Source organism: Sitophilus oryzae, unplaced genomic scaffold, assembly GCF_002938485.1.
Source record: "Sitophilus oryzae breed Bouriz unplaced genomic scaffold, Soryzae_2.0 scaffold_396_pilon_pilon, whole genome shotgun sequence".
Classification (NCBI taxonomy): Eukaryota; Metazoa; Arthropoda; class Insecta; order Coleoptera; family Curculionidae; genus Sitophilus; species Sitophilus oryzae.
The window spans coordinates 192,274-208,106 of record NW_022146969.1 but is presented as its reverse complement, the minus strand read 5'-3'; the positions used below and the strand labels follow the sequence as shown (position 1 = coordinate 208,106).

The 15,833-nt window shown below is 36.5% G+C and overlaps 1 protein-coding gene across 4 annotated transcripts in view; it reads left to right on the top strand.

Moving 5' to 3' along the window:
• The window catches only part of LOC115885533 (zinc finger E-box-binding homeobox protein zag-1), a 680,770-nt gene that overhangs the window by 601,908 nt on the left and 63,029 nt on the right, over nucleotides 1–15,833 (top strand). Inside the window, exon 1 of one of the 4 annotated variants that reach the window (XM_030904491.1) lies at nucleotides 1,933–1,955. The exons of 1 other annotated variant lie outside the window; for it this stretch is intronic. In XM_030904491.1, the coding sequence (XP_030760351.1) occupies nucleotides 1,952–1,955 (4 nt within the window). In that variant the 5' untranslated portion in view covers nucleotides 1,933–1,951. Of the gene's footprint in view, nucleotides 1–1,932; nucleotides 1,956–15,440; nucleotides 15,644–15,689; nucleotides 15,819–15,833 lie in introns of those variants that run through there. 2 more of the 4 variants (XM_030904487.1, XM_030904490.1) reach the window with 2 other exon arrangements.

Here is a 15,833-nt window from a genome sequence, read left to right as displayed (position 1 = left end):
AAAGGTGTGAATCTCAAAAACGATACCGTTTTTGTAAAGTACACATTCAGCGCTACAACATATTACGAAATAAGCAAAATCGATTTTCCAAAATTTTTCGAAAACATTCCTCGGTACCCCCCTGTCGATTTTGTCAAAAACCGAAATCTCTCAGATCGCAACTAAAATATACCCACTGATAGTTCATTTTATGTAGAATTGAATGCTGAAAACCGTTTTCCGATATCTCTAACAGATTTCGAGTTATTTGAGAAAATCTACAAAAAAAATATTTTTTCTGTTTTTCGAAACATTTAACACCAAATATCTCTGGAACAAAAGGTGTGAATCTCAAAAATGATACCGTTTTTGTAAAGCACATATTCAGCGCTACAACATATTACGAAATAAGCAAATATAACTAAGTGAAATTAGTCAAGAAAGATAAGAATTGGCATTAAATCAGTAATTTAAAAAAAAACATATAGCATACCAATATGGCTGAAAAGTAATGGCCAACTATAGTTTCCATTTAAAAAAAAACATATGTTTGTGTCACATGTCAAAAATTACAGGCTTTAGAAAATAAACGGAGGACACAGTCTCATTAAGAATGTGATTATCTACAACTTTTATCTGAAAACTTTTTGTCTAAAATAGATTATAATGGAATTATATGGACAATTTTTAAAATAGCCGAAATTTGCTTTTTTCGAAATATCTAGTAAACCATGAACTTTTTCAAAAATCTGAAAGGCGCATATTTATGACCCCACAAAACTGCAATTCTTTTCCCATTTAACCGACTCTCTATCTCCAGTAGTTTCCGAGATACCCATAGAGAACATCGTAGAAAACTCACCCTGTATAGTTTCCAAATACGATTTTTTATATGAATTATTCACATATTTTATATTTTAGGAATTTATTCTGAGCCGTTTTAAGTGAAAAATATTGAATATCCACAACCATTTAAAATATAAAGAAAAAATAGTAAATCACTCTTCTTTGTAATTACTTAACGGGATTTTAAACAGGCTTGTATTGACAGGTTAGTAACATTGAACTCAATTAAGCGATACCTGAGTAAATAATTTATGAATAGAAAGAACTCAAATACGATAAGGTAATTTCAGAACCAGGACTGGACTTAAAATTTTACATTTCCAAGGTAACTAAATGACACTTTCCGTGGCGAGGCTGTAGGTATGTTTGACATACAGCCGAGGCACAAAAAGTCATTTTTGCTCCGAATAGAACATGCTATTTTTTTTCAAACGCCACAAATAATTTTTTAAACAATTTCAAACGTTCCAAGTAATATAAAAAAATTTAAAAGCCATTCTTTTTATGTAATTATATTATATTCGAGAAACTATGGTTACGCTCGTTGAATTTGACACTTTATGTCAGTGTAATAATATATTTTCGTAGTTTTATACCTAGGCGTTAAAATGACTTTTTTATATTGTCAATCACGTTGCAAAAATTAAAACTTTTACGACGTTTGAAAAAAAAAATATTGTATTTTGATTGTCGCATAAATTTCTTTCTTGCATAAATTATTAAAATTTTCTAAAATATCTGCGTAGTAAGAATATGTTTCTGGGCTTGTTCGACTCTGAGGGTCTTTAAATCATCGGTAATATTTTTGTTTAGTAAATGTGCGTACAGCCGAATGTAAATACTTTTACAATTACCAGGAGGCTAAAAACAAACAATTAATTGATAGCTTTATTCATTGTTGATATAGATAAAGCATGACCTTTACGGTAAAATTTTATATTTAATACAGTGTTGTAGTTCAGTGGAGCAGTATTTTAATAGGTTCTCGTGACAAACCATAAAACATCTCATTTCATTTAAATATTTGTGATTTTAAAAATACTTAGTAAAATTAACAATACAATAAAATTATAGTGAAAACGAAATAGTGAAAACGAAAATTTACAAAGCTTTGTGTTATTGGTGTATGGGTAAGTTATTTTATTGAATAATATAAAATGTGGTTTCTAATATCTATATAATATATAATGAAAACTTGAATAATTCTCATAAATATGGTATTCAAATGGTCTTATATCAAAACCATCAATATTTTTTATAAGTGGCATCAAATTATTTTGTTTGGTTTGGTTTGGTTAGGTTAGGTATCGTATCTATAGACTGTTTCAACAGAATTTTTAAATAATATTGAAAATTGGTTAAGTATTATTTTCTGAATTGGTTGGTATTTGATTGATGCATATGTTTCTATATTAGTTTGATTTGGAATGTAAGTTCAACTATTTCTACTTTGTTTTTAGTTCATGTCAACACACACATTGGTTAATTTTTAATAGCGAAATGAACTTACCACCAACAATTTCAACTTTTTTAAATATCGTTACTTTTTGATGATTTGATGATATTTTACAATATGACGAGGTGGCTTTGGCGACTACTCTCTACTGTCGTAATATAGACCAGTGCCTTCTATTAAAAGATCAGCCTACGGGCGGACTTTTGTTTACTTCATCAGCTGTACATACTTAGATATTGGGTTAGATTCCGTTTCAATATTTTGTCGGTTGATTTTTGGTTTTAACTCTTTGATTTTTGGTATTATTTATTATTGTAGTGCAAAAAACTAATTATTTTGGTGTTGAAGTGACATAAACTACTACCAGATATATGGTCACTCTCGGTTTCGCATAAAAAAATAGAAATTTTAAAAATTACACGTTGTGCAAGTGATTTAACCTAAAAGTGCCCATACATTTTTTTACTTATCGTGATTTTTGTGTGTGTTTTTAAGACTCTAACAATTCATCAATAAAGCTTAAGTGGAGTGTGTTATTGGTGCTATGCCTCATCTTTGTTGTGTTCCTGGTGGAAAGGATAGTTACTAAGGATAGTTATTATACTAGGCAGCCTAAAGTGTCCGGAAGAGCAAGAAAAGTGGGTACGAGTTATAAATCAAAGAGAATTTTATTGAAAATATCTTTAATAAATTTAAAAATAATATTCTCCCATGATGGTATTAATGAAAACTGGACAATTATGTTTATTTTATTCATATTGTGGAATCTCCACTCCAAGTGTTGCTGGTTCAGCTTCGATAGATTCAAACACGTAAGTAGGTATTATGATCTAGGGAAAAATAAAGAATATGTGTATTAGAGATCATGAAAAGATTATTATTATGAGTTCAAATTTTAAAAAAGATTTTTGTAAAGACAAGACTGATACAGTTTAAAAGAAGAATGTGTTTTTGTTTGATAATATATAATGTATGTTAAGCATAACATATATTTGTTCAGTAATTTTTAATGAATAGTATTGATTATTTATAATACCAAATTAATATCAAATATTTAAGTGATGGCTGAATACAATATGAATAAAATAACAATAAAATTGGTATATTTGCATAATACAAAATTAAGTTTTAAGAATAAAGGTGTTACTTAAAATACTAAGAAATTCATATTTCTTTGTTTTAATTGGTCTAATGTTATTTACATTTTACGTAAGAATTATACCGTATCATCGAAAAAAATCGGCGTCTAGTTGGCTTGGAAATAAATATCGATGACATTCCCTAAATAACTGTACACATAAAATAATTAACTAGAATTTTACAATCTTGGAAAATTTGATATTCTTGAACCTTGATTCTAAATATTCTAAATTTTTTGATTTTCTTGGAATTTAGGTTCGGGAAAAACGCTGATTGATTTTTCATTTGGTTTTTCATTATTTTATTTGGTTTAAAAAAAAACGGTTCGGCTAACATTATAGCCTCCATCAGTGTTGTGTCATATGAAAAAATAGTGTCAAATATAATCCAAAAATTGCATATAAAATATTCACACCACGCACATAATGTTTACTGCGTACTCCATAGTCAATGTAGATAATTTTAGTGTTAAGAATAATAATTTTAAAAAATATGTGGTCATCTTTTGATAAGTTTATATTAGTTTATTAATTGCAGTAAACATTATGAGGTGTGAATTATATTGTATATGTAATTTTTTGGATTATATTCGACACTATTTTTCTCATATGACACAACACTGTGAAGGCTATAGTTAGCCGAAACGTTTTTTTAAACCAAATAAAAATAATGAAAACAAATGAAAACTTAATCAGCGTTTTCCCGAACCTAAAAATCCCAAAGAAAATCAAAATTTTAGAATAATTTAACATATATAAAATGCCAGCGATCTTCATTTCATAGCCATCGCTGACGCCTTTTTAGATAATATTGTATTATTTGTAAATATAATTTTTCGAACATTGATACTTGCAAAATATACATATAAATTTTGTGAATGCAAATAATAATACATCACTATTAGTAGATTCAATGTTTTTTGTTAATTTAGATCGATTTTCAAACCCCAAAATTTAAAATATATTTACATTTTACCCATTATCTTATGTACCTATACATTATTTGTACATTGTAAAACATTTGCTGCATTTGTATGGTTCATAGTTTATTTGCCAAAGTATTTATTACTATAAATAGGTATATATGTTGTAGTTATTAACTGTATATTATGTATATTTCATGTAAACTATATCATTTTTAAAATACAAACCAAAAATCAGAGGAATAATTATGTTTTCCATGTATTCTACAACATATTTATTAATCCGTTATATCTAACTAGCGTGACGTCATGAATCTCGCCCGTAGGCTGATCTTTTAATAGAAGGCACTGTATAGACAATTACATTTTGTAATAAATGTCAATGTGACAATAGTCACCAAAGCCACGTCGACATACTGAAAAATAGCATCAAAAATTATTGATAAATGAAAAAAAATGTAAATTGTCGGTGGCAAGATCATTTCGCTATTAAAAATTAACCAATGCATGTGTTAACATGAGCTAAAAAGCACAAAATGCTCAGGAAACATAGTTCTACCCGAAAAATTATCTTTTAGGAAAATTTGCTCACGAATTTTTTCCACGGGTTTTTTAAAGTTAAGGTTAAAAAACAACCCTTCGATTAACCCTCCATAATAAGACAATTACTAAAGTTTATAATATAATTTAGTTTACGAATTGAAGTTGATTATAAAAAAAATATAACATTTACTTGCTACACTTTAAATTTTACGAAAAGTTTTTTTTTGTTGCGGTTTATTTGATATAAAATACAGTTCAAATTTTAATAGATATATCAATAACTGAAACAGTAAACTTAAGGTACAAAACAATTATTACATTTTCGCAAAATAAGATTTGGTTTAGACCGAGATTTAGACTTACGGATATAAACTTTTTTCTGAGTCTTTTGTATGCATGCCCCTATTCGTCAAAAGCAAAAAAATGGTCTTTTTAACAATTTTACATTCTAATAAATATTGGCAAAATAAAACCCTATTGTAGTTCACCACAATACACCATAATAAAATAAAAGGACCTTTAAGAGTAGCAACACCTATCACATCGTCGAATGTGTTAGACTCTCGGTACAAAGACTATCTCATCTCAAGAATATTTATTAGATTACAGTTGGGACCTTTGGTGTATCAACAGCAAAATAAAACAATAATTTATCACAATACACCAAAACACTTTACTGTTAAACACCGGAGGCGCACTGAAAAAACTAATGCTTTAATGGCAAATGATTCCGGGCATTTGCCGTTTTAGCTTTTTTGCCAAAGGAGACTCCTTAAATTCAATAGCACTGCTTTTGTGCCAAACAAAAACACTGCAATTGGGGTAAATTCACCATGCATTTGCCTTGTTGTGCCTTTCAGGCAAATTAATTACTTTCACGTCAAATTTAAGAGTTTCAAATTAAAATCTATGCTTTTTTAACAAATCGGATTTTAGCAAAAAATTATTGCATTTGGGCCAAATTTTGCGTGGATTCAACTTGGTGGTTTTATTGGAATTATATGCTTTTATCTCCAATGTCAAACTTTTCAGCTGAAAGCCATGCTTTTGGTAGCAAGTCGGCGGTCTTGGCATAAGTAGCCATTGTTGCCTATATTTGCATCGTGACGCGATCAACCTTTAACCATTGATCCCTTTGAACAACCAGCAAGTGGTGCGTGTTTTGTCGACGAATATGAGCGTGGAAGAATTTTTGACCAAGTGACGCCTAGAACATTTGCTATCAACATTTCAAGGTACGTAGAAACAATAAGGCGTTGTTTGGTTTAGGTTAGGTTAGGTTAGGTTGCTGGGGTTTGGGATCATATTTGATCCCTCACTCGGAGGCCTTGGGCCCATTGCGATACCCCTGTATTGTTTTACCAAACCTTCCTCTCATTCTTTCTTTGCGTTAAAGCACTTCCAGCTCTTTGCAAAGTTCCCGATGTCGCTGATGTTGGCTTCTGCTGCTTCCTCTAGTCCCTCCAAAAAACCTTGCCCTAAAGTTTTAATGCGTCGGTATTCCAGTGCCGGACAGTGGCACAGCAGGTGCTCTATGGTTTCTTCTTCCTCTCCGCATTCTCTGCAGTAGTCGTCGTCGGAAACTTTCCATCTTACGAGGTTTACCCCCGTGGAACAGTTTCCAGTGACGACACCTACAATTATGCGTACTAGGTCCTTTTTATGCTCTAGTAGCTGTTTTGTCTTTTTGCTATCTACCACTGGCCATAGTCTTCGAGCTGTAGCACAGTCCTCACGGTGTTGCCACGTCTCTTGCTGCTTGGCCTTGATGGCAGTTCCTATAGCCTCCTTCAGTGTGTTGATCGTCAAAAGTGGTGGGTCATCTGCCACGGCCTCTCCCCTGGCCCCGTCTTTGGCGAGTCTGTCTGCTTCCTGATTGCCCACCACATTGCTGTGGCCTGGCACCCAGCACAGAGTAGCCCCACCCCGACGCAGCCAGGACAGTGCTTCTCGGCATTCCATCACAGTTTTCGATCTCACTGATTGCATGGTGATGCTTCTTAATGCGGGCAAGCTGTCAGAGTATATCACTATATCCCCTATTGGTCTATCAGCAATTTTCTCTCGTATACAACTAGCCGCTTCCTTTATGGCGTAAACCTCTGCTTGTAGAACATTACAGCCATCCGATAGCCTCAAAGATCGTCGGATGTCTAGTTTCTCTGAGAAGATGCCCACACCTGTGCCCCCTGAATTTGCGGAAGCATCTGTGTAGACTGCTATCTCTTGAGTGTTCATTACTCGGTTGCTTTCCCATTCTTCTCTTGTCGGAATGCGAATTCTTATCTTTTCTCCAAAATCATGTTTGGTGAGCATATAGTCCGTTTTCTGGTCTAGCAGATGTGGACTCGGTTCACCATGATTTTCCCCTATCACTGGCAATATCCTCGAGTGACCGTAGTTGGTCTGGTTCCACAGATTGGATTCCCTTAATCTTAGGGCACCCTTAGCGGCCAGATCCTTTACGAGCCAGTCGATTGATTGCAAGTCCAGAATTGCTTCTAGCGCAGCTTGCGCTGTGTTGTTTCCCTTGCTCCAGTTGTACCTAGAGCTGCTAATCGCTGTACTTTGTGAGGCTTTTTCTATTAGTCTCTTTAAGTACCGCTTCCCACCATACTAGTGCTCCATAAGTGATGATTGGTCGAACTATAGCAGTGTACATCCAGTGTATAATGTACGGTTGCAGACCCCATCTCTTTCCAAATAGTTTTTTACATGCATAGAATGCATTTATTCCCTTTATCATCCTTTCCTCCGTGTTCCTTTTCCAGGAAAGCTTCGAGTCCAGAATGATTCCTAAATATTTTGTCTCCTTAGCAAGTACAAGTGTCTTCCTTCCAGCTTTGGTAGCGTGAACTTGGGTATCTTGTATTTTCTTGTAAACAGAATGAGCTCGGTTTTGTCTGGGTTGATGCCCAAACCATTCCTTTTTGCCCATTCCGTTAACTTCTTCAGAGCAGATTCCATGATGTCACTGATCGTCTGCAAGTCTTTGCCAACGATCAATATTACCACGTCGTCTGCATATGCCTTTATCCTAATTCCCTTCATTGTCAGAGAGGTCAGGATCGGGTTCATTACAATCAGCCACAGCAGAGGTGATAATACCCCTCCTTGTGGCGTGCCTCTTGTTGCACACTTTTTGGCTGAGCTGTTTCCCATCTCCGATGTGATAGTCCTGTTCTCTAGCATTTCTAACACCCAGTTGATGGTTAATTGCTCTACCTTTAGTTCCTCCATGGCTTTTTTGATCGCCTCTGTCTTTACATTATTGAAAGCACCCTCTATGTCTAAGAAAGCCACTAATGTGTATTCCTTATCCCTGAGGGATTTTTCAATTGTACCTACTACCGAATGCAGAGCACTTTCGACTGACTTACCTTTAAGGTATGCGTGTTGCGCAGCACATTGCTTCTCAATATCTGTAGTCTCCTTAATATGTAGATCTATCAGCCTCTCTAGTGTTTTCAGTAGAAACGATGATAGGCTAATAGGTCTGAAGTCCTTGGGTAAAGAGTGGCTTGGTTTACCCGCCTTAGGTATGAAGACCACTTTTACCTCTCTCCACTTCTTTGGAATATGCCCCAAATATAGGCATTCCCGGAAGATCCTGGTTAGTAGGGTATTGATGCTCCTTGGAGCTTTTTGCAGCATGATTGGTGTTATTTCGTCCACTCCTGCCGACTTGTATGGGCTAAATGAACGAATTGCCCATGCTACCCTCTCCTCTGTGATGGTCCTGCTGATCTTCTCCCTCTTCTCTGCTTCGTCCCCTGATCCATTGTCGTCTCTCGGCTCTTGCCGATCGATTTCGTTTGGTTCAGGGTCCTTGCAGCCAGGGAAGTGGGTCTCCATTAGAAGATTGAGGGTCTCGGCGTTGGATTCAGTCCACGAATCGTCTGGTCTCCTGATGTTGCTTGGTACCATCGGTTCTTTGGACAGTACCTTCCTCAGTCTGGCCGCCTCGTTGGTGTCCCTGATGGACTCACTGAATTCCTTTACCGATACCCATTTAGCCTCTCTTATTTTCTTTTTATATTCGTTGAAACACTTTCTATAAACGTCCCAACTTTCTTCCGTTTTCTCCTTTTGTGCTTTATTGTATAGCTTCTTTATTCCTGTCCTAGTCTGCCGTAACTCCGCGTTCCACCACGGTTTGGTGTTTTTACGGGGTCGGCTAACAGGGCATGAATTTTTAAAAGCTCTAATAAGCACTTCTCCTAATTTCTCAACCGTATTGTCTATATAGTCGCGATTCGATTTCTCCGGCATATGGGTTAGTTCCCCTTCGCTAGAATACCTATTCACGAGTTTTTCATATTTACTCCAGTCCGTCTTTCTAGGATTCCTATAGGGTTTAACAAGCGGGACTTCTCGTTTAATCCTAAAGAGTATTCTCCTATGGTCGGAGAAGGATCTCTCCAGATCAACCCTCCAATCCTCGACTATCAAACCCCGTCCCTCCGTGGTCAAGGTTAGATCTAAAACTTCCTGCCTAATTTTATTTGCAAACGTTGGCACGTTGCCTCTGTTGCATATAGTAAGGTTATTAGAAAGTATAAAATCCATTATTGACTCACCTCTTTCATTGATATCCTTGCTTCCCCATTGGACGTGATGGCCGTTGGCGTCACATCCTATCACCAGCTGTTGGCCCATTCTTCTGGCTTCTCGAACCAGATTTCGGACCGCTTCCGGCGGGGGATTCTCTTCGTCGTATGGCATGTATGCTGAGACCAGTAGAAGTTTGAACCCCTTTTGGTCCTCGCACGTGGCCACGCTCAGATCGTTTGTGCTGTAATGGGATAGCAATGTAAGCTTTAGTGCTCTTCTTGCTACTATACACGCTCTCTTTTTACCTGTAATCTGTGGGTGAAGTAGAATGTATTCTTTTGACCTCAGTCCCTGGATTTTGTCTCTTGCGATCCATGGTTCCTGGACTAAGGCCACGTCCACCTTCTTTTCACTCATGAACAGCATCAAATCCTCCGTCGCGGCCTCACAGTGGTTCAGATTAATCTGAACCACCCGCAGCCCTGGTTGACTTGGTGCCATTCTTGTCGTTAGGAAGCCTCGCCTTTAGAGCCCCGAGACCAAATTTGATGCTTCCTTCCGATTTCCTCAAGCGATCTAGTGATGCCTCGTCAATGGCGATCACTATATCCCTTCCTTTTCCGTTTGGACTGGCGACTGATGAGACTACCCTCCAGTCCTGTGTCCATAGGTTCTTATTTTGTCTCGCCAAGATCTTCATCGTTGTCTCATCCTTCTCCGGTACTGGAGGAGGGATCCATAATGAGATCGTTTTTCTTAGGGGCAGTTGCGATCTGGGAATGACCTCTAGTCGGGCTCCTGGCCAGATGTCGTTGCAGTTGCGGATTACTTGCGTTAGGAAGTCTCGCGACAACCTGTTGCTGCAACCCACAACTTTGACACCTTTCTGCCATCCAGCCCCGTCGAAGATCACTTCCTCGTCGCTGCCTCCCTCCTTTTCGGCGATAGCCATCAGGATCCTCGACTCAACCGCCATCCACCTTTCGGGCGTCATTTTGCCATCTAGATCAGCTCGATCAATGACAGCGACCTGACATTCGTCCGGCGAATCGAAGCTAGTCGAGGGTTTAGCCCTTTTTGCTACGTTTCCTTCTCCCTCGCCAGACCGACCCCTTTTAACCGGTATCTTTTCAGATTTTGGTTTTTTGGGGTCTGCTGACTTTGGAGATTCCACAATAGCGTCGGACCTCTGAAGCCTTCTCACCGATTTGGAGGACGGCTTCTCCCCTTCCTCAGGAATCACCTCCATTTTCTTTGACTGTTGGTCAGCCTCGAATTTGGAGATTTTTCTCTCGTTGAGCTTGATGAGGTTTCTTTCCCGTTCGGTCAAGTCTTCCTTCTTCTTCAAGCTCATCTTTTTCAAAAAAGTCTGAGCGTTCCGGTAGACTTTTTTGGCCTTTTGGAACGCCGTTAGACTTTTCCTCTTGATGCTTTTCCCTTGGCCTGCGTCGGCTTCCGGATTGAGCAGCCCCTCCTCGGAGTCGGAGTCTATGGAGAGATCATCATCGGTTGTCCCTCCGATCTCCATATTCTCCAGTCGAGAGGAGATACTCCCGGCGCCTTTGCTGCCTTGGGTAGCATTCTCCTGTGCACTTGTGGCTTGGGAAGATCCAGCAGCCAAGTGTACCACTGCTGGATCACTGTCGTCGTGTGAAAATGAGCCCCCCCCAGAATCCGAATGGGGCTCGGCCACCTCAGTGGAGGTGGGAGGATTTCCCAAAGTTGGGCTACCTCCTGGGGTAAAATGTTCCTTTTCACACCCTTCCATATCGCCGGTTTGGTTGAGATGTTGTTGCACTCAGCTGCTCGAGTTCGGATCGCATGCCGCGAGCTCGATGATGATGCAGTATGAGCTCTATTACCCAGCAGGCCATCTCTCCTACCCGCTGGGCACCATTGCTGCCGTTAGCCTACTGAGACGCGTCTATGTGCAATGACGCCATTCAGCGTTTCCCATTCCACGCGAACGAGGACGCCGGCAGTTGGAATTTGTGGAACCTTGTTTGGTTTTGTTTATGCATGATTTCCTAAGAGGATTTATATAAAAACAAATAAACAATGGGTGGAATGAACAAAGATAATGTGGTAAAAGATTTTGCTTAAATTTCTGGAAATAAACTTATACACAGTTTATAAACAACAAACAAAGAGAGTACAAAGAAGCATTTACTATTTACTTTTTTTTTCATATTTCACACATTGTTGCATCAGCTCTTGTTCATATTTTGTATTGTGAATGTCTTGTTGGTAAAATATTAGTAATTATTAGTAATCATATTCAGCATTCTAGTAAATAATGTTCTAGGGGACAAAATCAAATTAATCAAAGCTATTGAAAGTCTGAAAGTAATAAATGAAGTATCCATCAGCCATCATCAATTTGATGAAAACAGTGATGTAAATGATATACATATTTTAGTTTTGTTTATTTCAAATATCAAACTTAAAATGTTCTTTTATTTTTAGCATAAGTTATCTTTAAAAAAAGTTTTATTTTTGTTAAACAAAGATACATCCAAATAAGCAATAAAAATATTTTCAAAATTTTGTATTATTATTAAATTTACCCTAATCCGAACCGTACAGTCAATTTTTAATTCAAATATATTTGCTGCAATTAATTGATATTGCTGTGTACTTAATTAGATAAGAATATATATATATATATATATATATATATATATATATATATATATATATATATATATATACGAATATATATATATATATATATATATATATATATATATATATATATATATATATATATATATATATATATATATATATATATATATATATATATATATATATATATATATATATATATATATATATATATATAACGCCACATACACCCAAATAACACATATTTCCAAATATATTTGAAAGAAAAATTGACCGTGTATGATTCGGGTTAAAGTGAATTTTTCGGGTTAAAGTGAATTTTTGTTACAAATTCCCAGTGCTTTAGTTACAAAAACCACAGTGCCTTTGTCACAAATTCGCAATGATTTTGTCGCAAATTTGCACTATGTTGTTACAAATTCGAAGTGCTTTTGTCACAAATTCGCAGTGTTTTATAACAAATTCGAAGTGCTTTATCGCAAATTCGCAGTACTTCATAACAAAGTTGAAGTGCTTCTGGCGTAAATTCGCAGAGTTTTGATAATGATCTTTGAAGACTTTGGTATGAAGTCATGCAAATCGCAATACTTTCAAGATAAGGTTGTAGTATTTGCAACCAGCGATTCTAAAGCGTTTATCCCAAATGCATCTTGAAATTACCCCAATTGAACCATGCATTTGGCATATATCAAGGGCATGGCGAAATTGGTTCAAGTGCGTTCGCCCTTGGACCGATAGATTTGTTTTTTCAGTGCGCGTTTCGCTAACCATGTTAGCCGAGATGTTAGCATCATCAGCAGAAAACTTATGATTATAATGATTATTATTACTTATAATGATTAATTTTAATCACCTGCTGATGATGCTAACATGGTTGGCGAAACGACGGGCGTCCCGTGTTTATAGGTAAAGTCTTTTGGTGTATTGTGGTGAATTAGTGTTTTATTTTTGCTGTTGTTACACTAAACGTTCCAACCCCCATCTGTAATCTTTATAATATCACAGAGACTATTTGAGAGTAATTACTTGAGACTCTTAAAGAGTATTTTTTTTTTGTTATGCGAAAATTTCTGTACTTTAAGCTTCATTCAAAACCTCGCAATTAATGGAATAAATAGTGGTTTCAAGTACACTTTATACTTTTTAGTTTACGATCATTTACAATGTTTAAAAAACACGAATAAAATTAATAGAATATCCTAGCAACAGCTTGCGTTAATCAGTTGTGAGAGAGAAAGATAATAGAGAAAGCCTAATATTTAGCTTATAAAACAATCAACTTTTGATATCTAACCTCAATATCTCTTGACGGAAGATAATCAAAGGCCAAAATGACATTTCTCGCAAATTTTGAAGTATAATTAGTGGAAAAAGTAAAAGTTTGATAACTTTTTCTACTAACTGAAAATGTCTACCACTAATTTTGATGTTCTGAATGTTTACATTGAAATTAAAGGAACAAACTTCTACGCTAATTGAAACCACTAATTTATTCCACTAATTGCGCGAATCAGATTGAAACCATAAGGTTGATTCTCACTATACCTTCCGTTTCCATTCCATATCCACTTCATATATCCGTTCCGTATTTGTTACTGTATTGACGCTATACGTAAGCTTTCGTTGCGTATCAGTTCCATACTTTTTACTGTATAATTTATATCATAAGGAAAGTTTTATTTTAAAAAATTTTACCTTTTGAAAAAGGTAATAGATTTAATTAAGAGGTGAAAGAATACATAAATATCAGCAAAATGTTAACAGAGCTGGTACAAATGTACAGGGGCGCCGACTGCGTGGGTGCTCGGGTGCTCAAGCACCCACGAGCATAAGCATCAAAACTAATCAGTTTAGCAACTTTAAGATACTCGCATCTCATCCAGCCCGATTTCGATTCCAGACGTCAATTTCAGTAGTTGTAAGGAAGTTTCCTCGTTCATTCTTAGGTAGTTAAATCAATCCTGTTTTTCAACTGTTAAATAAGCAAGCAAATTAACATGGCAATACTTATTTCCTTTAAGTAACCGTTGTTTTTCTGCTTTTTTACTTATTGCATAAGCGAATAAAATCCAAGACAGATGTGTCTTTCGGGAGCCCACTTTTACTTAGAAAAATGTGCCGAAGTGAGTCCGTAATTCAGTTCATTATAGATAAAACTACTATAAAATTGCGTATGTGTGCGACAGGCTGTAACAAGTTAAACTGCGCAGACTGGCCTGCACAGTCTGCCTGTGTTTAATAATAAAAAATAAAAATAAATAACTGTGCGTTTGTGGGGGCTCTAAAAGTGTTTAGAGAGTTCATAGATTTATATAAGGTGAGTCTTAAATTTGTACAAATATTTTAGGGGTGGTATATTTCGACCCCAGAAACACGTCTATAAGGTTTCTTTCCGCGATTTTTAGTTAAAAAATATAATATCTTAATATTATGGCAATATAGGTAGTAGATTATGTTTACAAAAAAGAAAACCCAGAAAAAAAAAAACAGTGGTTCTCAAAACATGGGCATAAAATACATATTTTTTTATTTTTAGTAAGTAAAATAACTCGGTTTATTTTGGGGTTATTTGAAAAACGATAAAGAGAAAACATGTGTTTCTTTTATCGAGATCTACCAGCCCTGAAAATATTTGTACTTATTTAAGACTCTCCCTGTATATTAATTATAATTATTCTAAATTGGAAGCGAATTGTAAACTACATTAAGAATGTGTGTTCATATCCACGATAGTTCACTGTCAATCTATTTAGCTAGCCAAGTATATGAAATGTGCTATGTGATACGAAAGCTTGTTGTGTATGATTATATTGTGTTTATTTTTGAGAATTTTTAGTCTTGACGGATAAATTTGTTTATATAAAAGCCCTAAGCTGTCCCCCTCCCAATCTCGAGTATCCCTCCACTAGTAGCTCTTCTCAGCAACTTTTAGCTTCGTTTATTTTGTATCTCTTTATAAAAGACAGTATCTGTCTGTTAGGAAGGACAAATATTTGCATTTCTATATAATTTTATGTTCGCAGATTTTCATTAATAAACGCACCATAAAAATATAGACAATAAAAAACAAACTATTGAAAACAACGCAAAAACTATATTATTTAGGTCACTCCAAAAAATATTAATCATAACAGAAAATTTCGAATCTTCTTCGTTAAAAATAGCGAAAAATCCGCGATCCCAGGTTCCGCGTATGCGTGAGCCGGTGAATCCCACGCGCCGCCCGATCGCCACCGCGCCAGATTCGGGGGCGGCGAAATGCAACTCGACTCGCTCTTCTGCCTCTCGTTCACGTAGCCTCCGTGTAGGTAGCAGCAGCGACCGAGACACCGACGCCGGCCGGAGGGGGCGGGGGGACGGCCGAGCGTCGCCGGCGTCGGGAGTAGGGATGACGCCTGCCGCCGCCGCCGTCGATGTCGGAACAACATCGCACAGTGCACGTCCTGAGTGGGACCGGTGCGCGCCTCGACGTCCGCCTCATTCGGCCATGGTCGCGCGAAGTGAGAGCATGTTTAGTTACGACAGTTATTCCTACCGGCTCTGGAGTTTAGCCAACGTCTGGAACACCTGTCAACGTGAGTAGTGTTCCTAGTTGTATTTGTGCATCACTCCCTGTTGTACTACCTGCTTTTGCCGCTTCATCAGTGTTTGTTGTGCTTTGCAATTTTTTTATTATCATTTTGCGCGGTACGTACTACAAGCATTTTTTTTGGATGGCTTCGCTAACCCTTAATCTGCACCGCAACACAGGTATTTTATTAATAT